Source organism: Limanda limanda, chromosome 18, assembly GCF_963576545.1.
Source record: "Limanda limanda chromosome 18, fLimLim1.1, whole genome shotgun sequence".
NCBI classification, from domain to species: Eukaryota; Metazoa; Chordata; class Actinopteri; order Pleuronectiformes; family Pleuronectidae; genus Limanda; species Limanda limanda.
The window spans coordinates 3,758,983-3,783,534 of record NC_083653.1 but is presented as its reverse complement, the minus strand read 5'-3'; the positions used below and the strand labels follow the sequence as shown (position 1 = coordinate 3,783,534).

The 24,552-nt window shown below is 36.5% G+C and overlaps 2 protein-coding genes across 6 annotated transcripts in view; one reads left to right on the top strand and one right to left on the bottom strand.

Annotated features, from left to right (window-relative positions):
* Positions 1-24,552, top strand: part of LOC133024706 (exostosin-1) — a 198,974-nt gene that overhangs the window by 109,268 nt on the left and 65,154 nt on the right. The gene's annotated exons all lie outside the window — the stretch shown is intronic.
* On the bottom strand, positions 5,865-22,906 carry LOC133024707 (pleurocidin-like peptide WF4). 3 transcript variants are annotated; one of them, XM_061091876.1, is made up of 4 exons: positions 22,877-22,906; positions 6,698-6,873; positions 6,121-6,151; positions 5,865-6,027 (listed from the first exon to the last, which is right to left on the bottom strand). In XM_061091876.1, exons 2-4 carry the CDS (start codon positions 6,870-6,872, stop codon positions 5,946-5,948), a joined length of 288 nt encoding a protein of 95 aa, XP_060947859.1. In that variant the 5' UTR covers position 6,873; positions 22,877-22,906; the 3' UTR covers positions 5,865-5,945. The 3 variants fall into 3 exon arrangements, with proteins under 3 accessions (XP_060947859.1, XP_060947860.1, XP_060947858.1); XM_061091877.1 differs by lacking the exon at positions 22,877-22,906 and adding an exon at positions 13,861-13,882; XM_061091875.1 differs by lacking the exon at positions 22,877-22,906 and adding an exon at positions 6,988-7,030.

Below are 24,552 nucleotides of genomic sequence, written 5' to 3'. Positions count from 1 at the left end.
TTCTTCTGAGACCAATTTGATTTCAAATGTTGCCGCATCAGGTCGGTGCATGTTAGAATCAAAATCTTTTACAATGTCCATTTCATTGAAGGAACATGCTAATCAAAGGCCTATTAGGTTGTTATTTTGATTATTATTGAAATCAAAGTGATTCTATTTGGCCAAATATATTGACTAGTGATTTATGTGATTTTTCAGCTGTTATATTAAAATATTTGCAATGTAAAAAGCAAATGAATTCCTTGACTGTACCTGTGAAACCTTTGAGGATTGTCTCTGTAGAGCGACACTCTTCAGGTTCAGCCATGAGGACGACCATGGACAACACCAGGAAGGCGGCAGTGAACTTCATCCTACAAAAACAACATAAGAACAAAGAGATTGTTAACAATTGCATTATACAGTTAGAAGCTGAGCACATTTCCCAATTGCTTGGTCTCGTCTTAATGAGTTTGAAACATATCGATCTTACCTGTCGAATAAAAAGTGAGCTTTGTGAGACTTAAAGGTGAAATCTGTTGTCTACTCTACAGAGGCAACTCTTTATATACACAGAACTGACCTCATCGTCATTGTGCAACATTAAGAGTTATAACAGGAGGAGCTCACATAGTGGTAGATAATTGATAAAATAAGAAAACACAGGACCTCGTCCTCCTCTCACTTCCTCACTTTGTAGATTCTGGTTTAGTCGTTACAACAATCGTCTTTTCACTTCATGAACCAACACTACATTTCTGCAGCTCCAGAAATGTGAGGATGATTTGTAGTTTAAGTAAATACAGTAAAAGTTTTATTAATCTTGTGAAAAAGAACTGATCCCAGTATAGAGCCTTGTACGACACCATGAACTCTTTTCTATGAGATTTAAATGCTGTCAAAGTGCAGATATTTTTGCATCTGCCTGTGCTTTGCCTGTTTAGACTGAAAAAATTCCCGTTGAATTCAATTTTCACTAATGCTCAACGATAAAAGAGAGAATTGCAGAAAGGCAACTTTGTCTGGTTTTATCTGACTTGTAAACCCTAATTCCATTAGTTTTAAGAAATCCATATACTTTATACTCTAAACCAGGGGTCTTCAACGTTTTTCAGGCCAAGGACCCCAAAACAGGTGGAGAGATTGAGCAGGGACCCCCTATTATATATATTGTATAAAATTGTGTTTTATATTAAACTGGGCCTAGTGCCATGTATAAACATAACTACCCTGATATTGTGCATTCAATACTAAGCTATTCAAATATTACACTGGTTCATATATTCATGTTTTTAATTTAAACATGTGCATGGTACAGGGTGGCCATGCCACTGCCATTTATAAACATACAGTGGGTACGGAAAGTATTCAGACCCCTTTAAATTTTTCACTCTGTTTCATTGCAGCCATTTGCTAAAATCAAAAAAGTTCATTTTACATCTCATCAATGTACCCTTAGCCCCCCATCTTGACAGAAAAAAACAGAAATGTAGAAATTTTTGCAAATTTATTAAAAAAGAAAAACTGAAATATCACATGGTCATAAGTTTTCAGACCCTTTGCTCAGTATTGAGTAGAAGCACCCCTTTGAGCTAGTACTCTCATTTGCTCTGACATGCACTGTGAGCTGTAAGGTCTTATATAGACAGGTGTGTGCCTTTCCTAATCAAGTCCAATCAGTTTAATTAAACACAGCTGGACTCCAATGAAGGTGTAGAACCGTCTCAAGGAGGATCAGAAGAAATGGACAGAATGTGAGTTAAATATGAGTGTCACAGCAAAGGGTCTGAATACTTATGACCATGTGATATTTCAGTTTTCTTTTTTAATACATTTGCAAAAATTTCTACATTTCTGTTTTTTACTCTCAAGATGGGGTGCTGAGTGTACATTAATGACAAATAAAATGAACTTTTTGGATTTTTGCAAATTGCTGCAATGAAACAAAGAGTGAAATATTTAAAGGGGTCTGATTACTTTCCGTACCCACTGTACATCTTGCATACAACACTGAGCTATTAAAGTAATTCACAGATTCATGTTTTTATTTTAAACATATGTGTAGAACAGACAGTGAATCCTTAAGCTATCTGTGGATGGCACACATACTCCCACATTAGTGAGATGTCGGACCCTGATGGGTAGCACACAATTTATCTAATCTTGGATGGATGGTGGTTGTCAGGCAGAGGGTCAAATCAGCCTCACAATAGGTCGGGTGCATGTTAATGTGTATTGAAAGACATTTAAATTCGTGAAAAAAAAAAAATTAAAAAAATTGTCTAGTCAACCAAAGATTTCGCGGCCCCCCTGCAATACCTCCGCGGACCCCCTTTTGAAGACCTCTGCTCTAAACAATATACACTGTTAACTGCAGTATATTGGATTGTAGTTACTTTACAGTGTGTAACAAACGTGCAGTAAATGTTTTGTATGAATGTGTTATTTTATCATTTAGAAGTTTTAATACTCTTTGTGGTAACATTGATTTAAACCCCCCAACAGTTACAATATCTATACAGTGAGATTAGAGGAGTCTTCATTGTCATTGTTAAATCTCATATTTGAATAAGAAACAAGAAATGTTTTGTCATCCTAAAATTGAGATTTGTTCTCAGTTTTCCCAAATTATTCAAATGTCGCTCAACAATACATCAATGCAAAAGAACATATATCCAGTCATGGTTGCTGTTGCGGGTTAACGTATGATTTATTTCAATGAAAAGCAAGAAGCATTATATATCATCTGAAGGTTTCTTCAGGGCGACTTCTTCAGTCAAAAACAATAGCACTGGGGCTGTCATCGTCTGAGCGCTTGTCGAGCTCCTGCTGCTCTTCGTTAGCGCGACCATTGTGGATGGACAAGAGAAGTAGTTAATAACAGTACTAATGATAATATTATTAAACTTACACAGTCATGATGGTAGAAGTCCTTACCCATGGATCGCCTGGCCAGCTGTGAAAAAACAAACAAAAACACACGGTGATAAAGTCAAGCAAATTATATTATATGACTATGACAACATTTCCATTACACCATTATTTTGACTATTTGTTAAAAAATAAACAATTAAACATACAGACGATGTTTTATACATACTTTAAAGTAGTGTTTAATTTTGACTGGTAAAATCAGAATGTATGTTTAATTATTTTAGCATAAAGATCCAGTTGTTCTATGTTTTATAAAATCCAAATAATGCAAATATTAAATCGCCTAGAGATTGTTATTTTGATTATTATTGAAATCAAAATGATTCTACTTGGTCAAATATATTGACTGCTCATATGGTATGTGTCATTAAAATATTTGCCATGTGATAATCAATTAGTTCCGTGACCCTACCATGGTGGACCCCATGACAAAGCATTCCAAAAAACACTCTACAGGTTCAAACATGACGAAGACCATGAACAACACGAGGAAGGCGGCGGCGAACTTCGTCCTGCAAAAAAAACAAAAAAAAAGTGGTAATTTTGTTGCCAAGTCACCGGTGTTGTGTAAGATCAGCTATCAGCGATCAGCACATTGATGCTGAAGCTTTCCACACCTCGTCTCTCTTGTTTTAACTGTATTTGTAACCCTGTTCATTGAGTATCAATACAGTGAAGACAAATAACAAAAGGCTTAACTTGTAAACCTTAATTCCATTAGTTTTAAATAATCCAAATACGTTTTACACTATTAATTGCAGTATATTGGATGCAGTTACTTTACAGTGTGTACCAAACGTGCAGTAAATGTTTTGTATGAATGTATTAGTAGTTATCAGTTAGAAGTTTTAATACTCTTTGTAGTAACATTGATTAAAACCCACCTACAGTTAAAATATCTATACAGTGAGATTAGAGGAGTCATCATTGTCATTTCTTAAAACTCATATTTGAATAATACACAGAGAAATGTTTTGACATCCTAAAATTGAGGTTTGTTCTCAGTTTTCCAAAATTATTCAAATGTCGCTCAACAATACATCAATGCAAAAGAACATATATCCAGTCATGGTTGCTGTTGCGGGTAAATGTTTGATTTATTTCATTGAAAAGCAAGAAGCATTATACACTGTATATCATCTGAAGGTTCCTTCAGGGCGACTTCTTCAGTCAAAAACAATAGGACTGGGGCTGTCATCGACTGAGCGCTTGTCGAGTTCCTGCTGCTCGTTGTAAATGCCACGATTTTTGATGAGTCTGATGGAGAGAGTAAGGGAGTTAAGAGAAGTTGTTAATAACAGTACTGATGATAATACTATTAAAAATACACAGTCATGATGGCAGAAGTCCTTACGAATGAAGGAACTTGGCACCTGTGTAAAAACAAACAAAAACACACTATGATAAACTCAAGCAAGTTATATTAAATGACAATAAATTTCCATAACACAATTATTTGGACTATTAGTTAACAGTTAAACAATTATACATACAGATGATGTTTTAAACATATTTATACGTAGTGTTCAGTCTTGACTGGTAAAAATCTGAATGTGTTTTATTATATTAGAATATTGATCCAGTTATTCTATATTTATAATAACAAATTAATGCAAAGATTAATTCGCCTAGAAAATGTTAATTAAGTTTCTTCTGGGACAAATTTGAATTCAATTGTTGCCGCAGCTGGTCGGTGCATGTGAGAGTCTAAATAAACCTCAATGTCCATTTCATTGAAGGAACATGCTCATCAAAGGTATTTCTTATTGGTATGGTATGTGTCATTAAAATATTTGCCATGTGATAATCAATTACTTCCGTGACCCTAACATTGTGGACCCCCTGACAAAGCATTCCAAAAAATCACTATCCAGGTTCAAACATGACGAAGACCATGAACAACACGAGGAAGGCGGCGGCGAACTTCTTCCTACAAAAAAAAACAGAAAAATAAGCTGGTCATTTTGATGCCAAGTCACCGGTGTTGGGTAAGATCAGCTATCAGCGATCAGCACATTGATGCTGAAGCTTTCGACACCTCGCCTCGCTTGTTTTATCTTGTTTTAACTGTATTTGTAACCCTGTACATTTAGTATCAATAAAGTGAAGACAAATAACAAAATGCTTAACTTTAATTCCAAATGCATTAGAGCGGTAAACGTTGAGTTTAGTAAACTTCAGTGGCCTCCACACTCAGATGCGATAGAACAGGCAGCAGGAATGTGCAGCTCACAATTATAAAAATAGACTTCTCCATGAAGTCATCTCTGACTATTGTTTTTTTTTAAATATTATTTGTACGTATTTAATATAAATCATACAGTAAATGGAGGTTTCCTTGAGATTGTATACATCTTTCTAAAAGTTCTTGTGTTCACTTGACAGAGTGATGCATCCTGCCACCACAACACAGCTATTCTCCTGACTCATATTTATTTCAAATAAATATTATTAAAAAATGCATATTCTATAATTTTTTTTATTCAATACTTTTCATTCCACCTGGACAAAAGTATAGTTAAACCCTTTGGTTCACTGCTGCTGAGTCTGTGCATTGCTTTGGCTCCAGTGACAAATGAATACCAGTAAATCTGCTGCAGTTTGGCTTCTGGTTTTCTTCTGTATTGTGACTTTAACTTATGCTCCTGTCGTGTTTATAGTTTTTCTGTATAAGTAAAAGTTTCAACACTGCAAGTATTTCTTCTTTCTTCTTCTCAGAATCAGGAGGATACAAGTCTTCTCCTTTTTTCTCTTCCACTCTATTGTTGTGCAGGAAGGCAACTTTGTCTGGTTTTATCTGACTTGTAAACCCTAATTCAAATAGTTTTCAGTAATCCAAATACTTTATACACATCCTAAAATTGAGATTTGTTCACAGTTTTCCAAAATTATTCAAATGTCGCTCAACAATACATCAATGCAAAAGAACATATATCCAGTCATGGTTGCTGTTGTGGGTAAATATTTGATTTATTTAAATGAAAAGCAGGAAGCATTATATATCATCTGAAGGTTCCTTCAGGGCGACTTCTTCAGTCAAAAACAATAGCACTGGGGCTGTCATCGTCTGAGCGCTTGTTGAGCTCCTGCTGCTCGTCCTGTCCCCAGGCATTGCTGGAGAGAGTCAGTGAGACAAGAGAAGTTGTCAATAACAGTACTGATGATAATACTATAAAAATACACAATAATGATGGTACAAGTCCTTACACAGCGGCATCCACGCCAGCACTCGCAGCACCTGTGTAAAAACAAACAATAACACATGATGATAAACTCAAGCGAATAATATAAAATGACAATTAATGCATTTCCATTACACAATTATTAGGACTATTAGTTAACAGTTAAACAATTATACATACAGATTGTTGACATGTTTTATACATACTTTTAAGTAGTATTCAATCTTGACTGGTAAAATCAGAATGTGTGTTTTATTATTTTATCATAGAAATCCAGTTATTCTATTGGTTTAAAAAAAGGTCTGAGTAATGGAAAGATTAAATCCCCTATCACAATGTACTTTAAATTCTTCTGAGACAAATTCGATTTCAAATGTTGCCGTAGCAGATCGTTGCATGTGAGAGTCAAAATAAATTACAATGTCCATTTTATTGTCTGAACATGCTAATCAAAGGCCTTTTTAGTTGTTATTTTGATTATTATTGGAATCAAAGGGATTCTATTTGGCCAAATATATTGACTACTTATTTGTGTGACTTTCCAGCAATGTTATATAAAAAATATTTGCAACGTGAAAAGCAAATTAATTCCGTGACTCTACCTTCACCAACCCCTTGCACCGCGTTGCCAAGAAGATCAAAAAGATGACCAGAAACACGACCATGACCAGAACCATGACCATGAGGACGATGACGACCAAAATGAAAACGACCCTCTCCGAGATCAACCATGAGAACGAAGATGGACAACATGAGGAAGGTGGCAGTGAACTTCATCCTACAAAAACAACAGAAAAAAAGATTGTTAACATTTGCATTATACAGTTAGAAGCTGAGCACATTTCCCAAATGCTTGGTCTCATCTAAATTAGTTTTTAAATATCGATCTTACCTGTCGAAAACAAAGTGAGCTTTCTGAGATACAAAGGTGAAATATGTTGTCTACTATACAGAGGCAACTCTTTATATACACAGAACTGACTTCACAGTCATTGTGTAACATTTAGAGTTATAACAGGAGGGGCTCACATAGTGGTAGATAATTCAACAACTAGAAAACACAGGACTAGTCCTCCCCTCACTTCCTCACTTTGTAGATGCTGGTTGAATGGTTGTTATAACAATCGTCTTTCCACTTCATGAAGCAACACTTAGTGGCTGCAGCTCCAGAAATGTGAGGATGATTTGCAGTTCAAGTAAATAGAGTAAAGGTAGTAGAAGACCATAGACATTCATTTTATTAATCTTGTGAAAAAGAACTTCTCCCAGTATAGAGCCTTGTAGGACACCATGAACTCTTTTCTACGAGATTTAAGTGCTGTCAAAGTGGAGATATGTTTTCATCTTCCTGTGCTTTGCCTGTTTAAAACTGAAAGATTTCCCGTTGAATTCTATTTTCACTAATAATCGCAGAGGAGTAGATCTGGGGTTGTAATTGACTGAGCGCTTGTCGAGCTCCTGCTGCTCGTCCTAACCGCCATCAATGAGTCTGATGGAGAGAGTCAGGGAGACAAGAGAAGTTGTTAATAACAGTACTGATGATAATACTATTTAAATTACACAGTCATGATGGTAGAAGTCCTTACTGGAGGCTGTAATTCCAATCACCTTGCCAGCTGTGTAAAAACAAACAAAAACACATGGTGATAATTTCAAGGAAATTATATTTAATGACAATTAATACATTTACATAACACATTATTTGGACTATTAGTTAACAGTTAAACTATTATACAATCAGAATGATGTTTTAAACATACTTTTAAGTAGTGTTCAATCTTGACTGGTAAAATCAGAATGTATGTTTTATTATTTCAGCATAAAGATCCAGTTATTCTATATTTTTAATAACAAATTTAATTTATTTAAAGATTAAACAGCCTAGAAAATGTTTATTAAGTTTCTTCTGGGACAAATTTGAATTCAATTGTTGCCGCAGCAGGTCGGTGCATGTGAGAATCTCAATAAAACTCAATGTCCATTTCATTGAAGGAACATGCTAATCAAAGTCCTTTTTGAAATGTTATTTTGATTATTATTGAAATCAAAATGATTCTACTTGGCCAAATAAATCACCTGCTCATATGGTATGTGTCATTAAAATATTTGCCATGTGATAATCAAATTACTTCTATGACCCTAACATGGTGGACCCCGTGAAAAAGCATTAAAAGGAAGGCAGCGGCGAACTTCTTCCTACAAAATAACCCCAGAAAAATAAGATGGTCATTTTGATGCCAAGTCACCGGTGTTGTGTAAGATCAGCTATCAGCGATAAGCACATTGATGCTGAAGCTTTCGCAACCTCCTCTCTCTTGTTTTATCTTTTTTTAACTGTATTTGTAACCCTGTACTTTTAGTATCAATACAGTTGAAACAAATAACAAATGCTGAACTTAAATTCCAAATGCATTAGAGCGGTAGACGTTGAGTTCAGTAAACTTCAGTGGCCTCCACACTCAGATGTGAAAGAACAGGCAGCAGGAATGTGCAGCTCACAAACATAAATATAAACTTCTTGTATATGAACATGGGCATATGCAGTGCAAATCCGATAACGGAACAAACAAAGCGCTGTTTTAAAAGTTTAAAAAAAAAGCCGTAATAATCCATCCACATTAGCAATAACAATTTGCAAGGCAACAAATGTAAAACATTAAGTGCAAATAGTGGATTGTTAAACATGTATTATTTGTGAAACAGAGCACTCACACATTACCTTCCACAAAAATAATAGCATGAAGAGGAAAAACACATCTACGGCGTAACCAAATATACTTGAGGCGTTTAAGGCCCCCAGAAAATAACCACTCACTCTCACAAGTCCATAAAGGGAAATTAACGATGGATTCCCTCCAGTCTGAGACATTGAGTAATTTATCTCGATAAAGTGCACATTGAATCGCACATCGCTCAAACGTTTTTTCAACTGTTACTCACCTAATGAGAGGGACGATGTTTCCGCATAGCGGTTGTCAAAGTTTTGATGTCCGGCTGAATTGAAGTCAACTTCAGTCGGAGATCAGGCCCAACATCCAGTCTGTACCTGTACTTGTCTTTAAAGCAACATTAGTGAAAAACCAGTCTCACACAGGTAAGTTGTGGCAAAAGTCATGAGAAACATCAACGCCTTCGTAGACAGATCAGTTTATTCCCAGTACACAGGCATCCAGATATGTGTCAGGTGCGTTTGTGAAAAGATCAGCTTCAAATCAGTATCACAATATAAATCCACAAGTCTATCCTGCTCCTTGGAACTGAGGCCTGCAATAACATCCTCGTTATGGGAGGAAAATGGGTTCTGCATCCAGCTACTCTGCTCGCTGAGTGCAGGCAAATGTATCCGGAGCTCCTTGATGACATCTGCCTCTCCACTTTGTTGAGAAACTCACACAGGTTGTCAAAGGACTGTTAGTTTTTCTGGACCACTCTTCTGTCCCATAGCTCGAGCTTCCTTATCGTGGCCTCTATCTTTCCGTGGACAAGAAACATGGTAACGGCAATTCCTTAGAGGGATAGATTGAGGCCATTTTAAGTAGCTGAAAATGTTGGCCAAGTAAGCCAACTTACAAAGCCAATTGAAGTCACAAAATCGATCTGATAGGTCAAAACAGGAGTCCACATGAAATGTCCGGACCTCGTCAAACAGTTCAAAAAGTCGAGTGAGCACCTTACCGCGCGACAGCCACCGCGCTTCAGTGTGCAGGAGAAGCTGACTGTGGTGGCTCCACATCTCCGCACATAATATGTCAAACAGGCGTGACTGCAGGGGCCGACTTTTGATGAAATTTACTGTTCTCACTGCTTCATCCAAGACGGTCTTAAAATCCCAGACATAGTTTTTGTGGCAAGTGCCTCTCTGTGGATACAGCAGTGGACCGATGTGACAAGCAGAGCCACGTCTTTGACCCTTTTCACCACTCCCGCTAGTTTTCCCTACATCGGTGCTGAGCCCCACACAATTTCTCCAGTCTATATCATGGGAAACCATGAATGTATTCAGAGTCTCAAAAATGGTCCCTGCAGTAGTGTGTGAGGGTAAAGGTTTGCAAAACAGAAAATGTTCATGTATTTCTCCATCATATTCATATCTCACAAAAGCAAGCAAGTTTGACAAACTTGCAATGTCGGTCTAAGTCAGTGATTCTCAAAATATGTGGCGTGCCCCACCGGTTGGGCGCGGAGGCATAACAGGTGGGGCGCGCGACCGGGAGGAGGAAATGTGAGGCGGAACTAATATTATAGCCAAACTAATGTTTTGACGTCTGCATCTCTTTAACGGCGGCGCAGTAAACAAATCGCTCTTTCGCCGTAGCCAGTGGTCGGCAGCCCGCGGCTTCAGCCCCTCTGCAGCGGCTCCCTGTGCAGTGTTGTGCATGTAGCGCACACACTCAAGCCCCCGGGGCTCCGCCCCGCCCCCACCCACTCACTCAGAGACACACAGTGGAGAGCATCGTTCACGTGAGGCAGCCGGTCAGTGACAAACAAGAGAAAGTGTTCAAAAACCAAGTTGAACAGAAAGTACGATCAAACCTGTCTTGCTCTTGGGTTCACAGTCAATGTGGTAGGACATGAGGAGAGACAAGTGTGTATTTTATGTCTGAAAAGTGAAAACTCTATGAGACCAAACAAATTAAGAAGACACTTAGAAACATTACACCCCAGTCACACGCATGTGTTCTTTTTGGTTGAGCTTTATCATCATTGTAACAAAGTGATTTTAATTGAATACATTTTTTCTCTATTATTGAAAAAGTACAGACTGATGGAGGAATGTAGTGATAAATGTCTCCAAAAGTACTTCAATTATGTTGAATTTAAGCAAAGTTATGTTACTATTTTTTGAAATAAGCGACAAATGTCATAAAAAGTTGTTTGAAAAAGGATTTTCAAACAACTTTTTGTCAGAAATTCATGATTTAATGTTCATGTGTATGTTATGTAAATACACATGTTAAACTTGGCCCATTTTGTTGGGGCGGGGGAGCGGGTGGGGAATGAAAAATATTTTAGACCTAAAGTGGGGCACGACCGAAAAAGTTTGAGAACCACTGGTCTAAGTGGAGAGCATAAAAGTTGCACATCTTCAGCCGCTTCACTTTGTTATCCGACAGGGAATTCACCCTCAGGTGTTTAGCTGCTTTCTCACCAATCACCACTCCAACCATCTCTTTGGCGGCAGGCAGGATTAAATCTTCCCAAATGGTATGTGGCTTCCCAGTTTTTGCTATCATCTTAGCTAGGCGATATGACGTCTCCACTGCCTTGGCATTTTCACTCCCAGTGACACGTGGATTCGATGGATTTCCTTTGGCTCAGATACTCTTTCAGCTCGTTTAAAAAAAAATCTCGCGGCTTGGATATATATTGTCCATGTTTAGTTTGTAAATGGTGGCGCAGTTTGCATGGTTTCAGGGCCTCGTTAGCTAGCATCTCCGAGCATAGCACACATACAGGCTTTGGGTTGTCCTCTCAGCCAGCACTCGTAAATCCCAGTGACAGGTACTCACTTGAGTACTTTCTGCAAGTCCTCTTTTTTGGCTTAAATGATTCAGTTTGATTTTCTGATTCCCCTTCTTCATTTAAAGCTTGCCTCTTTCGCCCTGAAAACCACTGCTCCGTCTTGCTCGACCCAGCAGGGGCGGCTCCTGGCATAGGCGAAGTAGGCGGTTGCCTAGGGCGCAAAATGCCGAGAGGGCGGCACAAGGGACTGATTTATCATGACGTGACACATGCAATATAAACCAATACATTAACATCACAACATCATCTTCTAAACCCGGGGACGCACCGGAGATAGAAGCGCCACGAAAGCTGTCCGCCTCCTTTCCGCGCCCATGTTAAATAATTGGGCTGTTCGCACCGGCAGCGCCGTGCCGGAAGCTGCGGGAAGCGCCTCGGCCGCTCGCGATCTGCAGCGATGGTTTCGGGGTCTGTTCTATTTTTTTCGCTCGCCGCGAGCAAATCGGGCCGGAAAACACACTGAAAATGTATATATTTTAAACGATATAAGTGATATATTAAATACATGATTGAATACACATACATATACATACAATATAGTTTAGCGAAAAAGTGACATGACCGAGACAAGCGTCTTGACATGCATAAAGCATGAGTCATAACGCAGAGGATCCGGTAATTTTTCAAAATAAAACGGTTTTATTTTGAAAAATTACCGGATATTAGATAAAAAAAACAGAAAATATGTAAAATGTTTATTCTTTCTGTGCGGCCCGGTACCAAATGACCCACAAATGGGCCTGTTGCCCTGTTGATTACAATAAATAGGTCTAAAAAATATGTTTATTGTGTTTGACTGTTCAGTACTGTTCATATTCATTAGATTTAAAAAGCAGACATAAAAGTAACTTAAAAGTTACTTTCCCTAGTAAGTAATTACTTTTGATATACAGTAACTGGTGAGGTGATTCCATTACTTTTAAAAGAAGTGACTAGTAACTGTAACTAATTACTAATTTTCAGTAAATTGCCAAACACTGCTTAATCCACACATTTGTCAGTTGTGTCTAAACAGACAGAAACACACAAGCATATACTCTCTTGTGTGTGTGTGTGGGGGGAGAACAATATAGATGTAGAATCACCCCGATTGCGGTGTTTGCGATGTTTATTTTTGTCGACATGACATGATATGCTGTCAGTACAGCTGATTTCAGACTTTTTATATTTTTATTATATATTTTTATTATTTTTTATAGCTTAGAATTTTGTCTGCCTGTGTGTGCATCTGTATACAGTCCAAAAGTTCTTGGGGATGCATGACAATTTGCGTGTGTATGTTGGGGGGGGGGCGCCGTTCTGAAATCTCGCCTAGGGCGCCAACATTGGCAGGGCCGGCCCTGCGACCCAGCACATCTCAAAGTTTTCCCTCACTTATGATTTCCCGCTTATGATGCATGATGCGTTCAGGTGTTAATGTTACGGTCAGCAAAAACAATCACACCTGTTTTAAAGGTCAGATACAAGAAGAACGGAATTTAAATGACTTTGTTTCCCGACCTGTGTTGATTTTAGTTTTTAAAATCAATTATAAATACTTTGTGGTAATTGAATGCTTACTTACAAATCTGAAACTTTTTTATTTATTCAATGTTTGATGACCTCTTGCGGCCCACCTGCAGTGGCTTCACGGCCCACCAGGGGGCTGCGGCCCACACTTTGGAAATGACTGATATAGTAAATGGAGGTTTCCACGAGATCGTATTCAAGTTTCTAAAAGTTCTCGTGTTTACTTGACACAATTATAAGGAGTATTAGTTAGGAGTTAAACAATTATGCATACAGATGATGTTTTATACATACTTTTAAGTAGTATTCAATCTTGAAATCAAAGGGATTCTATTTGGCCAAATATATTGACTACTTATATGGGTGACTTTTCAGCTATGTTATATAAAAAATATTTGCAATGTAAAAAGCAAATTAATTCCGTGACTCTACCTGTACCAATCCCGTGCACCACGTCGTTAAGAAGACCCCCTAAGAGGGATTCTTAGGGGGCTTACGAGAGGGCTTATGAGAGGGCTTGGGCTTCTTAGGCTTTCTGTTACGACGATGACCCTCTCCGAGATCAACCATGAGAACAAAGATGAACAACATGAGGAAGGTGGCAGTGAACTTCATTCTACAAAAACAACAGAAAAAAAAAGATTGTTAACATTTGCATTATACAGTTAGAAGCTGAGCACATCTCCTAAATGCTTGGTCTTGTCTAAATGAGATAACAATAGATCAATCTTACCTGTCGAATACAAAGTGAGCTATGTGAGATTCAAAGGTGAAATATGTTGTCTACTCTACAGAGGCAACTCTTTATGTACACAGAACTGACCTCACAGTCATTGTGTAACATAGAGTTATAACAGGAGGAGCTCACATAGTGGTAGATAATTCAACAACTAGAAAACACAAGACTAGTCCTCCTTCACTTCCTCACTTTGTAGATTCTGGTTAATTGGTTGAGTGGTTGTTATAACAATCGTCTTTTCAATTCATGAAGCAACACTTAGTGGCTGCAGCTCCAGAAATGTGAGGATGATTTGCAGTTTAAGTAAATAGAGTAAAAGTAGTTGAAGACCTAAGACATTAAGTTTTTTAATCTTGTGAAAAAGAACTGCTCCCAGTATAGAGCCTTATACGACACCATGAACTCCTTTCTATGAGATTGAAGTACTGTCAAAGTCGAGATAATTTTTCATCTGCCTGTGCTTTGCCTGTTTAGACTGAAAAAATGTCCTGTTGAATTCTATTTTCACTAATAATTGCAGAGGAGGAAATCTGGGGTTGTAATTGACTGAGCGCTTGTCGAGTTCCTGCTGCTTGTCATAACCGCCATCGATGAGTCTGATGGAGACAGTCAGGGAGACAACAGAAGCTTTTAATAACAGTACTGATGATAATACTATTAAAAATACACAGTCATGATGGTAGAAGATTCATCTTGGCCAAATATTCGACTGCTCATATGGTATGTTTCATTTAAATATTTGCCATGTAATAGTCAAATTACTTCAGTGACCCTAACATGGTGGACCCCGTGACAAAGCATTCCAAAAAACATTCTACAGGTTCAAACATGACGAAGACCATGAACAACACGAGGAAGGCTGCGGCGAACTTCTTCCTACAAAAAAACCCTGAAAAATAAGATGGTCATTTTGATGCCAAGTCACCGGTGTTGGGTAAGATCAGCTATCAGCGATCAGCACATTGATGCTGAAGCTTTCAACACCTCGTCTCTCTTGTTTGATCTTGTTTTAACTGTATTTGTAACCCTGTTCATTTAGTATCAATACAGTTAAAACATATAACAAACTGCTGAACTTTAATTCCAAATGCATTAGAGCGGTAAACGTTGAGTTCAGTAAATGTCAGTGGCCTCCACACTCAGATGTGATAGAACAGGCAGCAGGAATGTGCAGCTCACAAATATAAATATAGACTTCTCCATGAAGTTATCTCTGACTGTATTGTTTTGTTTTTTTTATATTATTTGTATGTATTTAATATAAATCATATAGTAAATGGAGGTTTCCTTGAGATCGTATCCATCTTTCGAAAAGTTCTTGTGTTCACTTGACAGAGTGATGCATCCTGCCACCACAACAACATGTATTCTCCTGACTCATATTTAATTCGAATTAATATTATTGATTTTCATTCCACCTGGACAAAAGTAAAGTTAAACCCTTTTGGTTCACTGCTGCTGAGTCTGTGCATTGCTTTGGCTCCAGTGACATATGAATACCAGTAAATCTGCTGCAGTTTGGCTTCTGGTTTTCTTCTGTGACTTTAACTTATGCTCCCGTTGTTTTCATAGTTTTTCTGTATAAGTAAAAGTATCAACGTTGCAAGTCTTACTTATTTCTTCTTCTAAGCATTAGAAGGATACAAGTCTTCTCCTGTTTTCTCTTCCACTCTATTGTTGTGTAGGAAGGCAACTTGTCTGGTTTTATCTGACTTGTAAACCCTAATTCCATTAGTTTTAAGTAATCCAAATACTTCATACATTAAACAATATACACTATTAATTGCAGTATATTGGATTGCAGTTACTTAACAGTGTGCAGCAAACATGCTGTAAATGTTTGGTTTGAATGTGTTATTAGTTATCAGTTAGAAGTTTTAATACTCTTTGTTGTAACGTTGATTTAAACCCCCCAACAGTTAAAATATCTATACAGTGAGATTAGAGGAGTCTTCATTGTCCTTTCTTAAATCTCATATTTGATTTAGACACAAAGAAATGTTTTGATATCCTAAAATTGAGATTTGTTCTCAGTTTTCCAAAATTATTCAAATGTCGCTCAACAATACATCCACGCAAAAGAACATATATCCAGTCATGGTTGCTGTTGCGGGTTAACGTATGATTTATTTCAATTGAAAGCAAGAAGCATTATATATCATCTGAAGGTTCCTTCAGGGCGACTTCTTCAGTCAAAAACAATAAGATTGGGGCTGTCATCCTCTGAGCGCTTGTTGAGCTCCTGCTGCTCGTCGTCAACGCCATGATTTTTGATGAGTCTGATCGACACAGTCAGCGAGACAAGGGAAGTTGTCAATAGCAGTACTGATGATAATACTATAAAAATTACACAGTAATGATGGTAGAAGTCCTTACCCAGGGAGAAGACCTCCAACCGTGTAAAAACAAACGCATAATGTTAAATTCAAGAAAATGATATTAAATGACCATTACTTAATTTCCATTACACAATTATTAGGACTATTAGTAAACAGTTATACATACAGATGATGTTTTATACGTACTTTTAAGTAGTGTTCATTCTTGACTGGTAAAATCATATTGTAGGTTTTATTATTTTACAATAGAGATACAGTTATTCTATATTTAAAAAAACTGAATTGATTAATTGAAAGATTAAATCGTCTAGAACAACGTACTTAGAATTCTTCTGAGACAAATTTGATTTAAAATGTTGCCGCAGCAGGTCGGTGCATGTGAGAATCAAAATCATTTACAATGTCCATTTCATTGAAGGAACAAGCTAATCGAAGGCCTTTTAGGTTGTTATTTTGATTATTATTGAAATCAAATTGATTCTATTTGGCCAAATATATTGACTAGTGATTTATGTGATTTTTTCAGCTGTTATATTAAAATATTTGCAATGTAAAAAGCAAATTAATTCCTTGATTGTACCTGTTAAATCATTGATGATATTCCTTGGAGAGCGACACTCTCCACGTTCAGCCATGAGGACGACCAAGGACAACACCAGGAAGGCGGCAGTGAACTTCATCCTTCAAATACAACATAAGAACAAAAAGATCGCTAACATTTGCATTTTACAGAAACAAGCTGAGCACATTTCCCAAATGCTTGGTCTCGTCTAAATGAGTTTGAAAAATATCAATCTTACCTCTCAAATACAAAGTGAGCTTTGTGAGATTCAAAGGTGAAATCGGTTGTCTACTCTACAGAGGCAACTCTTTATATACACAGAACTGACCTCATCGTCTTTGTGTAACATTTAGAGTTATAACAGGAGGAGCTCACATAGTGGTAGATAATTGATAAAATAAGAAAACACAGGACCTCGTCCTCCTCTCACTTCCTCACTTTGTAGATTCTGGTTAAGTGGGTGAGTCCGTGTTAGAACAATTGTCTATTCACTTCATGAAGCAACACTTAGTGGCTGGAGCTCCAGAAATGTGAGGATGATTTGTAGTTTAAGTAAATACAGTAAAAACAGAAGAAGACTTTACACATTAGTTTTATTAATCTTGTGAAAAAGAACTGATCCCAGTATAGAGCCTTGTAGGACACCATGAACTCTTTTCTATGAGATTGAAGTACTGTCAAAGTGGAGATATTTTTTCATCTGCCTGTGCTTTGCCTGTTTAGACTGTAAAAAATTCCCGTTGAATTCTATTTTCACTAATGCTCACCGTTAAAAGAGAGAATTGCAGAAAGGCAACTTTGTCTGGTTTTATCTGACTTGTAAACCCTAATTCCATTAGTTTTAAGAAATCCAAATACTTTATACTTTTAACAATATACACTGTTTACTGCAGTATATTGGATTGTAGTTACTTTACAGTGTGTAACAAACGTGCAGTAAATGTTTTGTATGTATGTGTTATGTTATCATTTAGAAGTTTTAATACTCTTTGTAGTAACATTGATTTAAACCCCCCAACAGTTGCAATATCTATAGAGTGATATTAGAGGAGTCTTCATTGTCATTGTTGAATCTCATATTTGAATGAGACACAGAGAAATGTTTTGACATCATGAATTTTAGATTTGTTCTCAGTTTTTCAAAATTATTCAAATGTTGCTTAGCAATACATCAATGCAAAAGAACATATATCCAGTCGTGGTAGCTGTTGTGGGTAAATGCTTGATTTATTTCATTGAAAAGCAAGAAGCATTATATATCATCCGAAGATTCATTCAGGACGACTTCTTTAGTCAAAAACAATAAGACTGGGGCTGTCATCGTCTGAGCGCTTGTTGAGCTCCTGCTGCTCGTAATAACCGTGACTCCCTGGGTTCATTCTGATGGAGAGAGTCAGCGAGACAAGAGAAGTTGTTAATAACAGTACTGATGATAATACTATAAAAATACACAGTAATGATGGAGAAGTCCTTACCCATGGAGAAAACCTCCAACCGTGTAAAAACAAACAAAAAACACATAGTGTTAAATTCAAGCAAATGATATTAAATAACAATTTATACATTTCAATTACACAATTATTATGACTATTAGTAAAAAATTATACATACAGATGATGTTTTATATGTTTTTTTAGTAGTGTTCATTCTTGACTGGTAAAATCAGAATGTATGTTTTATTATTTAAAATAGAGATACAGTTATTCTATATTTAAAAAAACTAATTTGATTAATTGAAAGATTAAATCGTCTAGAACAACGTACTAAGAATTCTTCGGAGACAAATTTGATTTCAAATGTTGCCGCATCAGGCCGGTGCATGTGAGAATCAAAATCTTTTACAATGTCCATTTCATTGAAGGAACATGCTAATCAAAGGCCTATTAGGTTGTTATTTTGATTACTATTGAAATCAAAGTGATTCTATTTGGCCAAATATATTGACTAGTGATTTATGTGATTTTTCAGCTGTTATATTAAAATATTTGCAATGTAAAAAGCAAATGAATTCCTTGACTGTACCTGTGAAACGTTTGAAGATTGTCACTGGAGAGCGACATTCTCCAGGTTCAGCCATGAGGACGACCATGGACAACACCAGGAAGGCGGCAGCGAACTTCATCCTACAAAAACAACATAAGAACAAAGAGATTGTTAACAATTGCATTTTACAGAAACAAGCTGAGCATATTTCCCAAATGCTTGGTCTCGTCTAAATGAGTTTGAAAAATATTGATCTTACCTCTCGAATACAAAGTGAGCTTTGTGAGATTCAAAGGTGAAATCTGTTGTCTACTCTACAGAGGCAACTCTTTATATACACAGAACTGACCTCATCGTCATTGTGTAACATTTAGAGTTATAACAGGAGGAGCTCACTGGTGGTAGATAATTGATAAAATAAGAAAACACAGGACCTCGTCCTCCTCTCACTTCCTCACTTTGTAGATTCTGGTTAAGTGGGTGAGTCCGTGTTAGAACAATCGTCTATTCACTTCACGAAGCAACACTTAGTGGCTGCAGCTCCAGAAATGTGAGGATGATTTGTAGTTTAAGTAAATACAGTAAAAACAGAAGAAGACTTTACACATTAGTTTTATTAATCTTGTGAAAAAGAACTGATCCCAGTATAGAGCCTTGTAGGACACCATGAACTATTTTCTATGAGATTGAAGTGCTGTCAAAGTGGAGATATTTTTTCATCTGCCTGTGCTTTGCCTGTTTAGACTGAAAAAATTCCCGTTGAATTCTATTTTCACTAACGCTCACCGTTAAAAGAGAGAATTGCAGAAAGGCAACTTTGTCTGGATTTATCTGACTTGTAAACCCTAATTCCATTAGTTTAAAGAAATCCAAATACTTTATACTTTTAACAATATACACTGTTACTGCAGTATATTGGATTGTAGTTACTTTACAGTGTGTAACAAACGTGCAGTAAATGTTTTGTATGTATGTGTTATGTTATCATTTAGAAGTTTTAATACTCTTTGTAGTAACATTGATTTAAACCCCCCAACAGTTGCAATATCTATAGATTGATATTAGAGGAGTCTTCATTGTCATTGTTGAATCTCATATTTGAATGAGACACAGAGAAATGTTTTGACATCATGAATTTTAGATTTGTTCTCAGTTTTTCAAAATTATTCAAATGTTGCTTAGCAATACATCAATGCAAAAGAACATATATCCAGTCGTGGTTGCTGTTGTGGGTAAATGTTTGATTTATTTCATTGAAAAGCAAGAAGCATTATATATCATCCGAAGATTCATTCAGGACGACTTCTTTAGTCAAAAACAATAGCACTGGGGCTGTCATCGTCTGAGCGCTTGTTGAGCTCCTGCTGCTCGTCATAACCGTGACTCCATGGGTTCATTCTGATGGAGAGAGTCAGCGAGACAAGAGAAGTTGTCAATAACTGTACTGATGATAATACTATAAAAATACACAGTAATGATGGAGAAGTCCTTACCCAGGGAGAAAACCTCCAACCGTGTAAAAACAAACAAAAAACACATAGTGTTAAATTCAAGCAAATGATATTAAATAACAATTTATACATTTCAATTACACAATTATTATGACTATTAGTAAAAAATTATACATACAGATGATGTTTTATACGTGTTTTTTAGTAGTGTTCATTCTTGACTGGTAAAATCAGAATGTATGTTTTATTATTTAAAATAGAGATACAGTTATTCTATATTTAAAAAAACTAATTTGATTAATTGAAAGATTAAATCGTCTAGAACAACGTACTAAGAATTCTTCGGAGACAAATTTGATTTCAAATGTTGCCGCATCAGGTCGGTGCATGTGAGAATCAAAATCTTTTACAATGTCCATTTCATTGAAGGAACATGCTAATCAAAGGCCTATTAGGTTGTTATTTTGATTACTATTGAAATCAAAGTGATTCTATTTGGCCAAATATATTGACTAGTGATTTATGTGATTTTTCAGCTGTTATATTAAAATATTTGCAATGTAAAAAGCAAATGAATTCCTTGACTGTACCTGTGAAACGTTTGAAGATTGTCACTGGAGAGCGACACTCTCCAGGTTCAGACATGAGGACGACCATGGACAACACCAGGAAGGCGGCAGTGAACTTCATCCTACAAAAACAACATAAGAACAAAAAGATTGCTAACATTTGCATTTTACAGAAACAAGCTGAGCACATTTCCCAAATGCTTGGTCTCGTCTAAATGAGTTTGAAAAATATTGATCTTACCTCTCGAATAAAAAGTGAGCTTTGTGAGATTCAAAGGTGAAATCTGTTGTCTACTCTACAGAGGCAACTCTTTATATACACAGAACTGACCTCATCGTCATTGTGTAACATTTAGAGTTATAACAGGAGGAGCTCACTGGTGGTAGATAATTGATAAAATAAGAAAACACAGGACCTCGTCCTCCTCTCACTTCCTCACTTTGTAGATTCTGGTTAAGTGGGTGAGTCCATGTTAGAACAATCGTCTATTCACTTCATGAAGCAACACTTAGTTGCTGCAGCTCCAGAAGTGTGAGGATGATTTGTAGTTTAAGTAAATACAGTAAAAACAGTAGAAGACTTTACTAATTTGTTTTATTAATCTTGTGAAAAAGAACTGATCCCAGTATAGAGCCTTGTAGGACACCATGAACTCTTTTCTATGAGATTTAAGTGCTGTCAAAGTGGAGATATTTTTTCATCTGCCTGTGCTTTGCCTGTTTAGACTGAAAAAATTCCCGTTGAATTCTATTTTCACTAACGCTCACCGTTAAAAGAGAGAATTGCAGAAAGGCAACTTTGTCTGGTTTTATCTGACTTGTAAACCCTAATTCCATTAGTTTTAAGAAATCCAAATACTTTATACTTTTAACAATATACACTGTTTACTGCAGTATATTGGATTGTAGTTACTTTACAATGTGTAACAAACGTGCAGTAAATGTTTTGTATAAATGTGTTATGTTATCATTTAGAAGTTTTAATACTCTTTGTGGTAACATTGATTTAAACCCCCCGACAGTTACAATATTTATACAGTGAGATTAGAGGAGTCGTCATTGTCATTGTTAAATCTCATATTTGAATAAGACACAGAAAAATGTTTTGACATCCTAAAATTGAGATTTGTTCTCAGTTTTCCCAAATTATTAAAATATTGCTCAACAATACATCAATGCAAAAGAACATATATCCAGTCATGGTTGCTGTTGCGCGTAAACGTATGATTTATTTCAATGAAAAGCAAGAAGCATTATATATCATCTGAAGGTTCCTTCAGGGCGACTTCTTCAGTCAAAAACAATAAGACTGGGGCTGTCATCGTCTGAGCGCTTGTTGAGCTCCTGCTGCTCGACGTCAACGCCATGATTTTTGATGAAACTGATGGAGAGAGTCAGCGAGACAAGAGAAGTTGTTAATAACAGTACAGATGATAATATTATTAAACTTACACAGTCATGATGGTAGAAGTCCTTACCCATGGAGCACCTTGCCAGCTATGAAAAAACAAACAAAAACACACGGTGATAAAGTCAAGCAAATTATATTATATGACTATGACAACATTTCCATTACACAATTAATTTGACTATTTGTTAAAAGTTAAACAATTAAACATACAGATGATGTTTAATACATACTTTAAAGTAGTGTTTAATTTTGACTGGTAAAATCAGAATGTATGTTTAATTATTTTAGCATAAAGATCCAGTTGTTCTATATTTTATAAAATTCAATTTATGCAAATATTAAATTGCCTAGAGATTGTTATTTTGATTATTATTAAAATCAAAATGATTCTACTTGGTCAAATAAATTGACTACTCATATGATATGTTCTACTCAATTATTTGCCATTTAAAAAACGTAATTAATTCCGTGACTCTACCTTTGATGGCCCCGATAAGGGCTCCCAAGAAACCCTCTCCAGGTTCAGCCATGAGGACGACCAAGGACAACACCAGGAAGGCGGCAGCGAACTTCATCCTACAAAAACAACATAAGAACAAAAAGATTGTTAACAATTGCATTATACAGTTAGAAGCTGAGCACATTTCCCCAATGCTTGGTCTAGTCTAAATGAGATAAAAATAGATCAATCTTACCTGTCGAATACAAAGTGAGCTTTGTGAGATTCAAAGGTGAAATATGTTGTCTACTCTACAGAGGCAACTCTTTATATACACAGAACTGACCTCATTGTCATTGTGTAACATTTAGAGTTATAACAGGAGGAGCTCACATAGTGGTAGATAATTCAACAACTACAAAACACAGGACTAGTCGTCCTCTCACTTTGTAGATTCTGGTTAATTGGTTGAGTGGTTGTTACAACAATCGTCTATTCAATTCATGAAGCAACACTTAGTGGCTGCAGCTCCAGAAATGTGAGGATGATTTGCAGTTTAAGTAAATACAGTAAAAACAGAAGAAGACCTCAGACATTAGTTTTATTAATTTTGTGAAAAATAACTGCTCCCAGTATAGAGCCTTGTAGGACACCATGAACTCTTTTCTATGAGATTTAAGTGCTGTCGAAGTGGAGGTATATTTTCATCTGCCTGTGCTTTGCCTGTTTAAACTGAAAGATTTCCCGTTGAATTCTATTTTCACTAATGCTCACCTTTAAAAGAGAGAATCGCAGAAACTCTGCTCAGACTGTATCTAATCACTGCTCGGTAACAGGAGACATAAGGCCACTGAGAAGCAGAGGTGTTGATCTGGGGCTGTAATAGACTAAGTGCTTGTCGAGTTCCTGCTGCTCGTCGTAACTGCCATCGATGAGTCTGATGGAGAGAGTCAGGGAGTCAAGAGAAGTTGTTAATAACAGTACTGATGATATTACTATTAAAAATACACAGTCATGAACGTAGAGGCCCTTACCCATTGAGGAACTTTGCACCTGTGTAAAAACAAACAAAAAAAGGATATTAAATGACAATTAACACATTTCCATAACACAAAACAATTAAACATACAGATGATGTTTTAAACATACTTTTAAGTAGTTTTCAATCTTGACTGGTAAAATTAGAATGTATGTTTTATTATTTTAGCATAGAGATCCAGTTATTCTATATATTTTTTAAACAAATCCAATTTATGCAAAGATTAAACGGCCTAGAAAACGTTAATTAAGTTTCTTCTGGGACAAATTTAAATTCAATTGTTGCCGCAGCTGGTCGGTGCATGTGAGAATCTAAATAAACCTCAATGTCCATTTCATTGATTGGTATTTTGATTATTATTGAAATCAAAATGATTCTACTTGGCAAAATATATCGACTGCTCATATGGTATGTGTCATATAAATATTTGCCATGTGACAATCAATTAGTTCCGTGACCCTACCATGGTTGACCTCTTGACAAAGCATTCCAAAAAACACTAGCCAGGTTCAAACATGACGAAGACCATGAACAACACGAGGAAGGCGGCGGCGAACTTCGTCCTACAAAAAAAACCCAGAAAAATAAGGTGGTCATTTTGATGCCAAGTCACCGGTGTTGGGTAAGATCAGCTATCAGCACATTGATGCTGAAGCTTTCGACAACTCGCCTCGCTTGTTTTATCTTGTTTTAACTGCATTTGTAACCCTGTTCATTTAGTATCAATAAAGTGAAGACAAATAACAAATTGCTTAACTTTAATTCCAAATGCATTAGAGCGGTAAACGTTGAGTTTAGTAAACTTCAGTGGCCTCCACACTCAGATGTGATAGAACAGGCAGCATGAATGTGCAGCTCACAAATATAAAAATAGACTACTCCATGAAGTCATC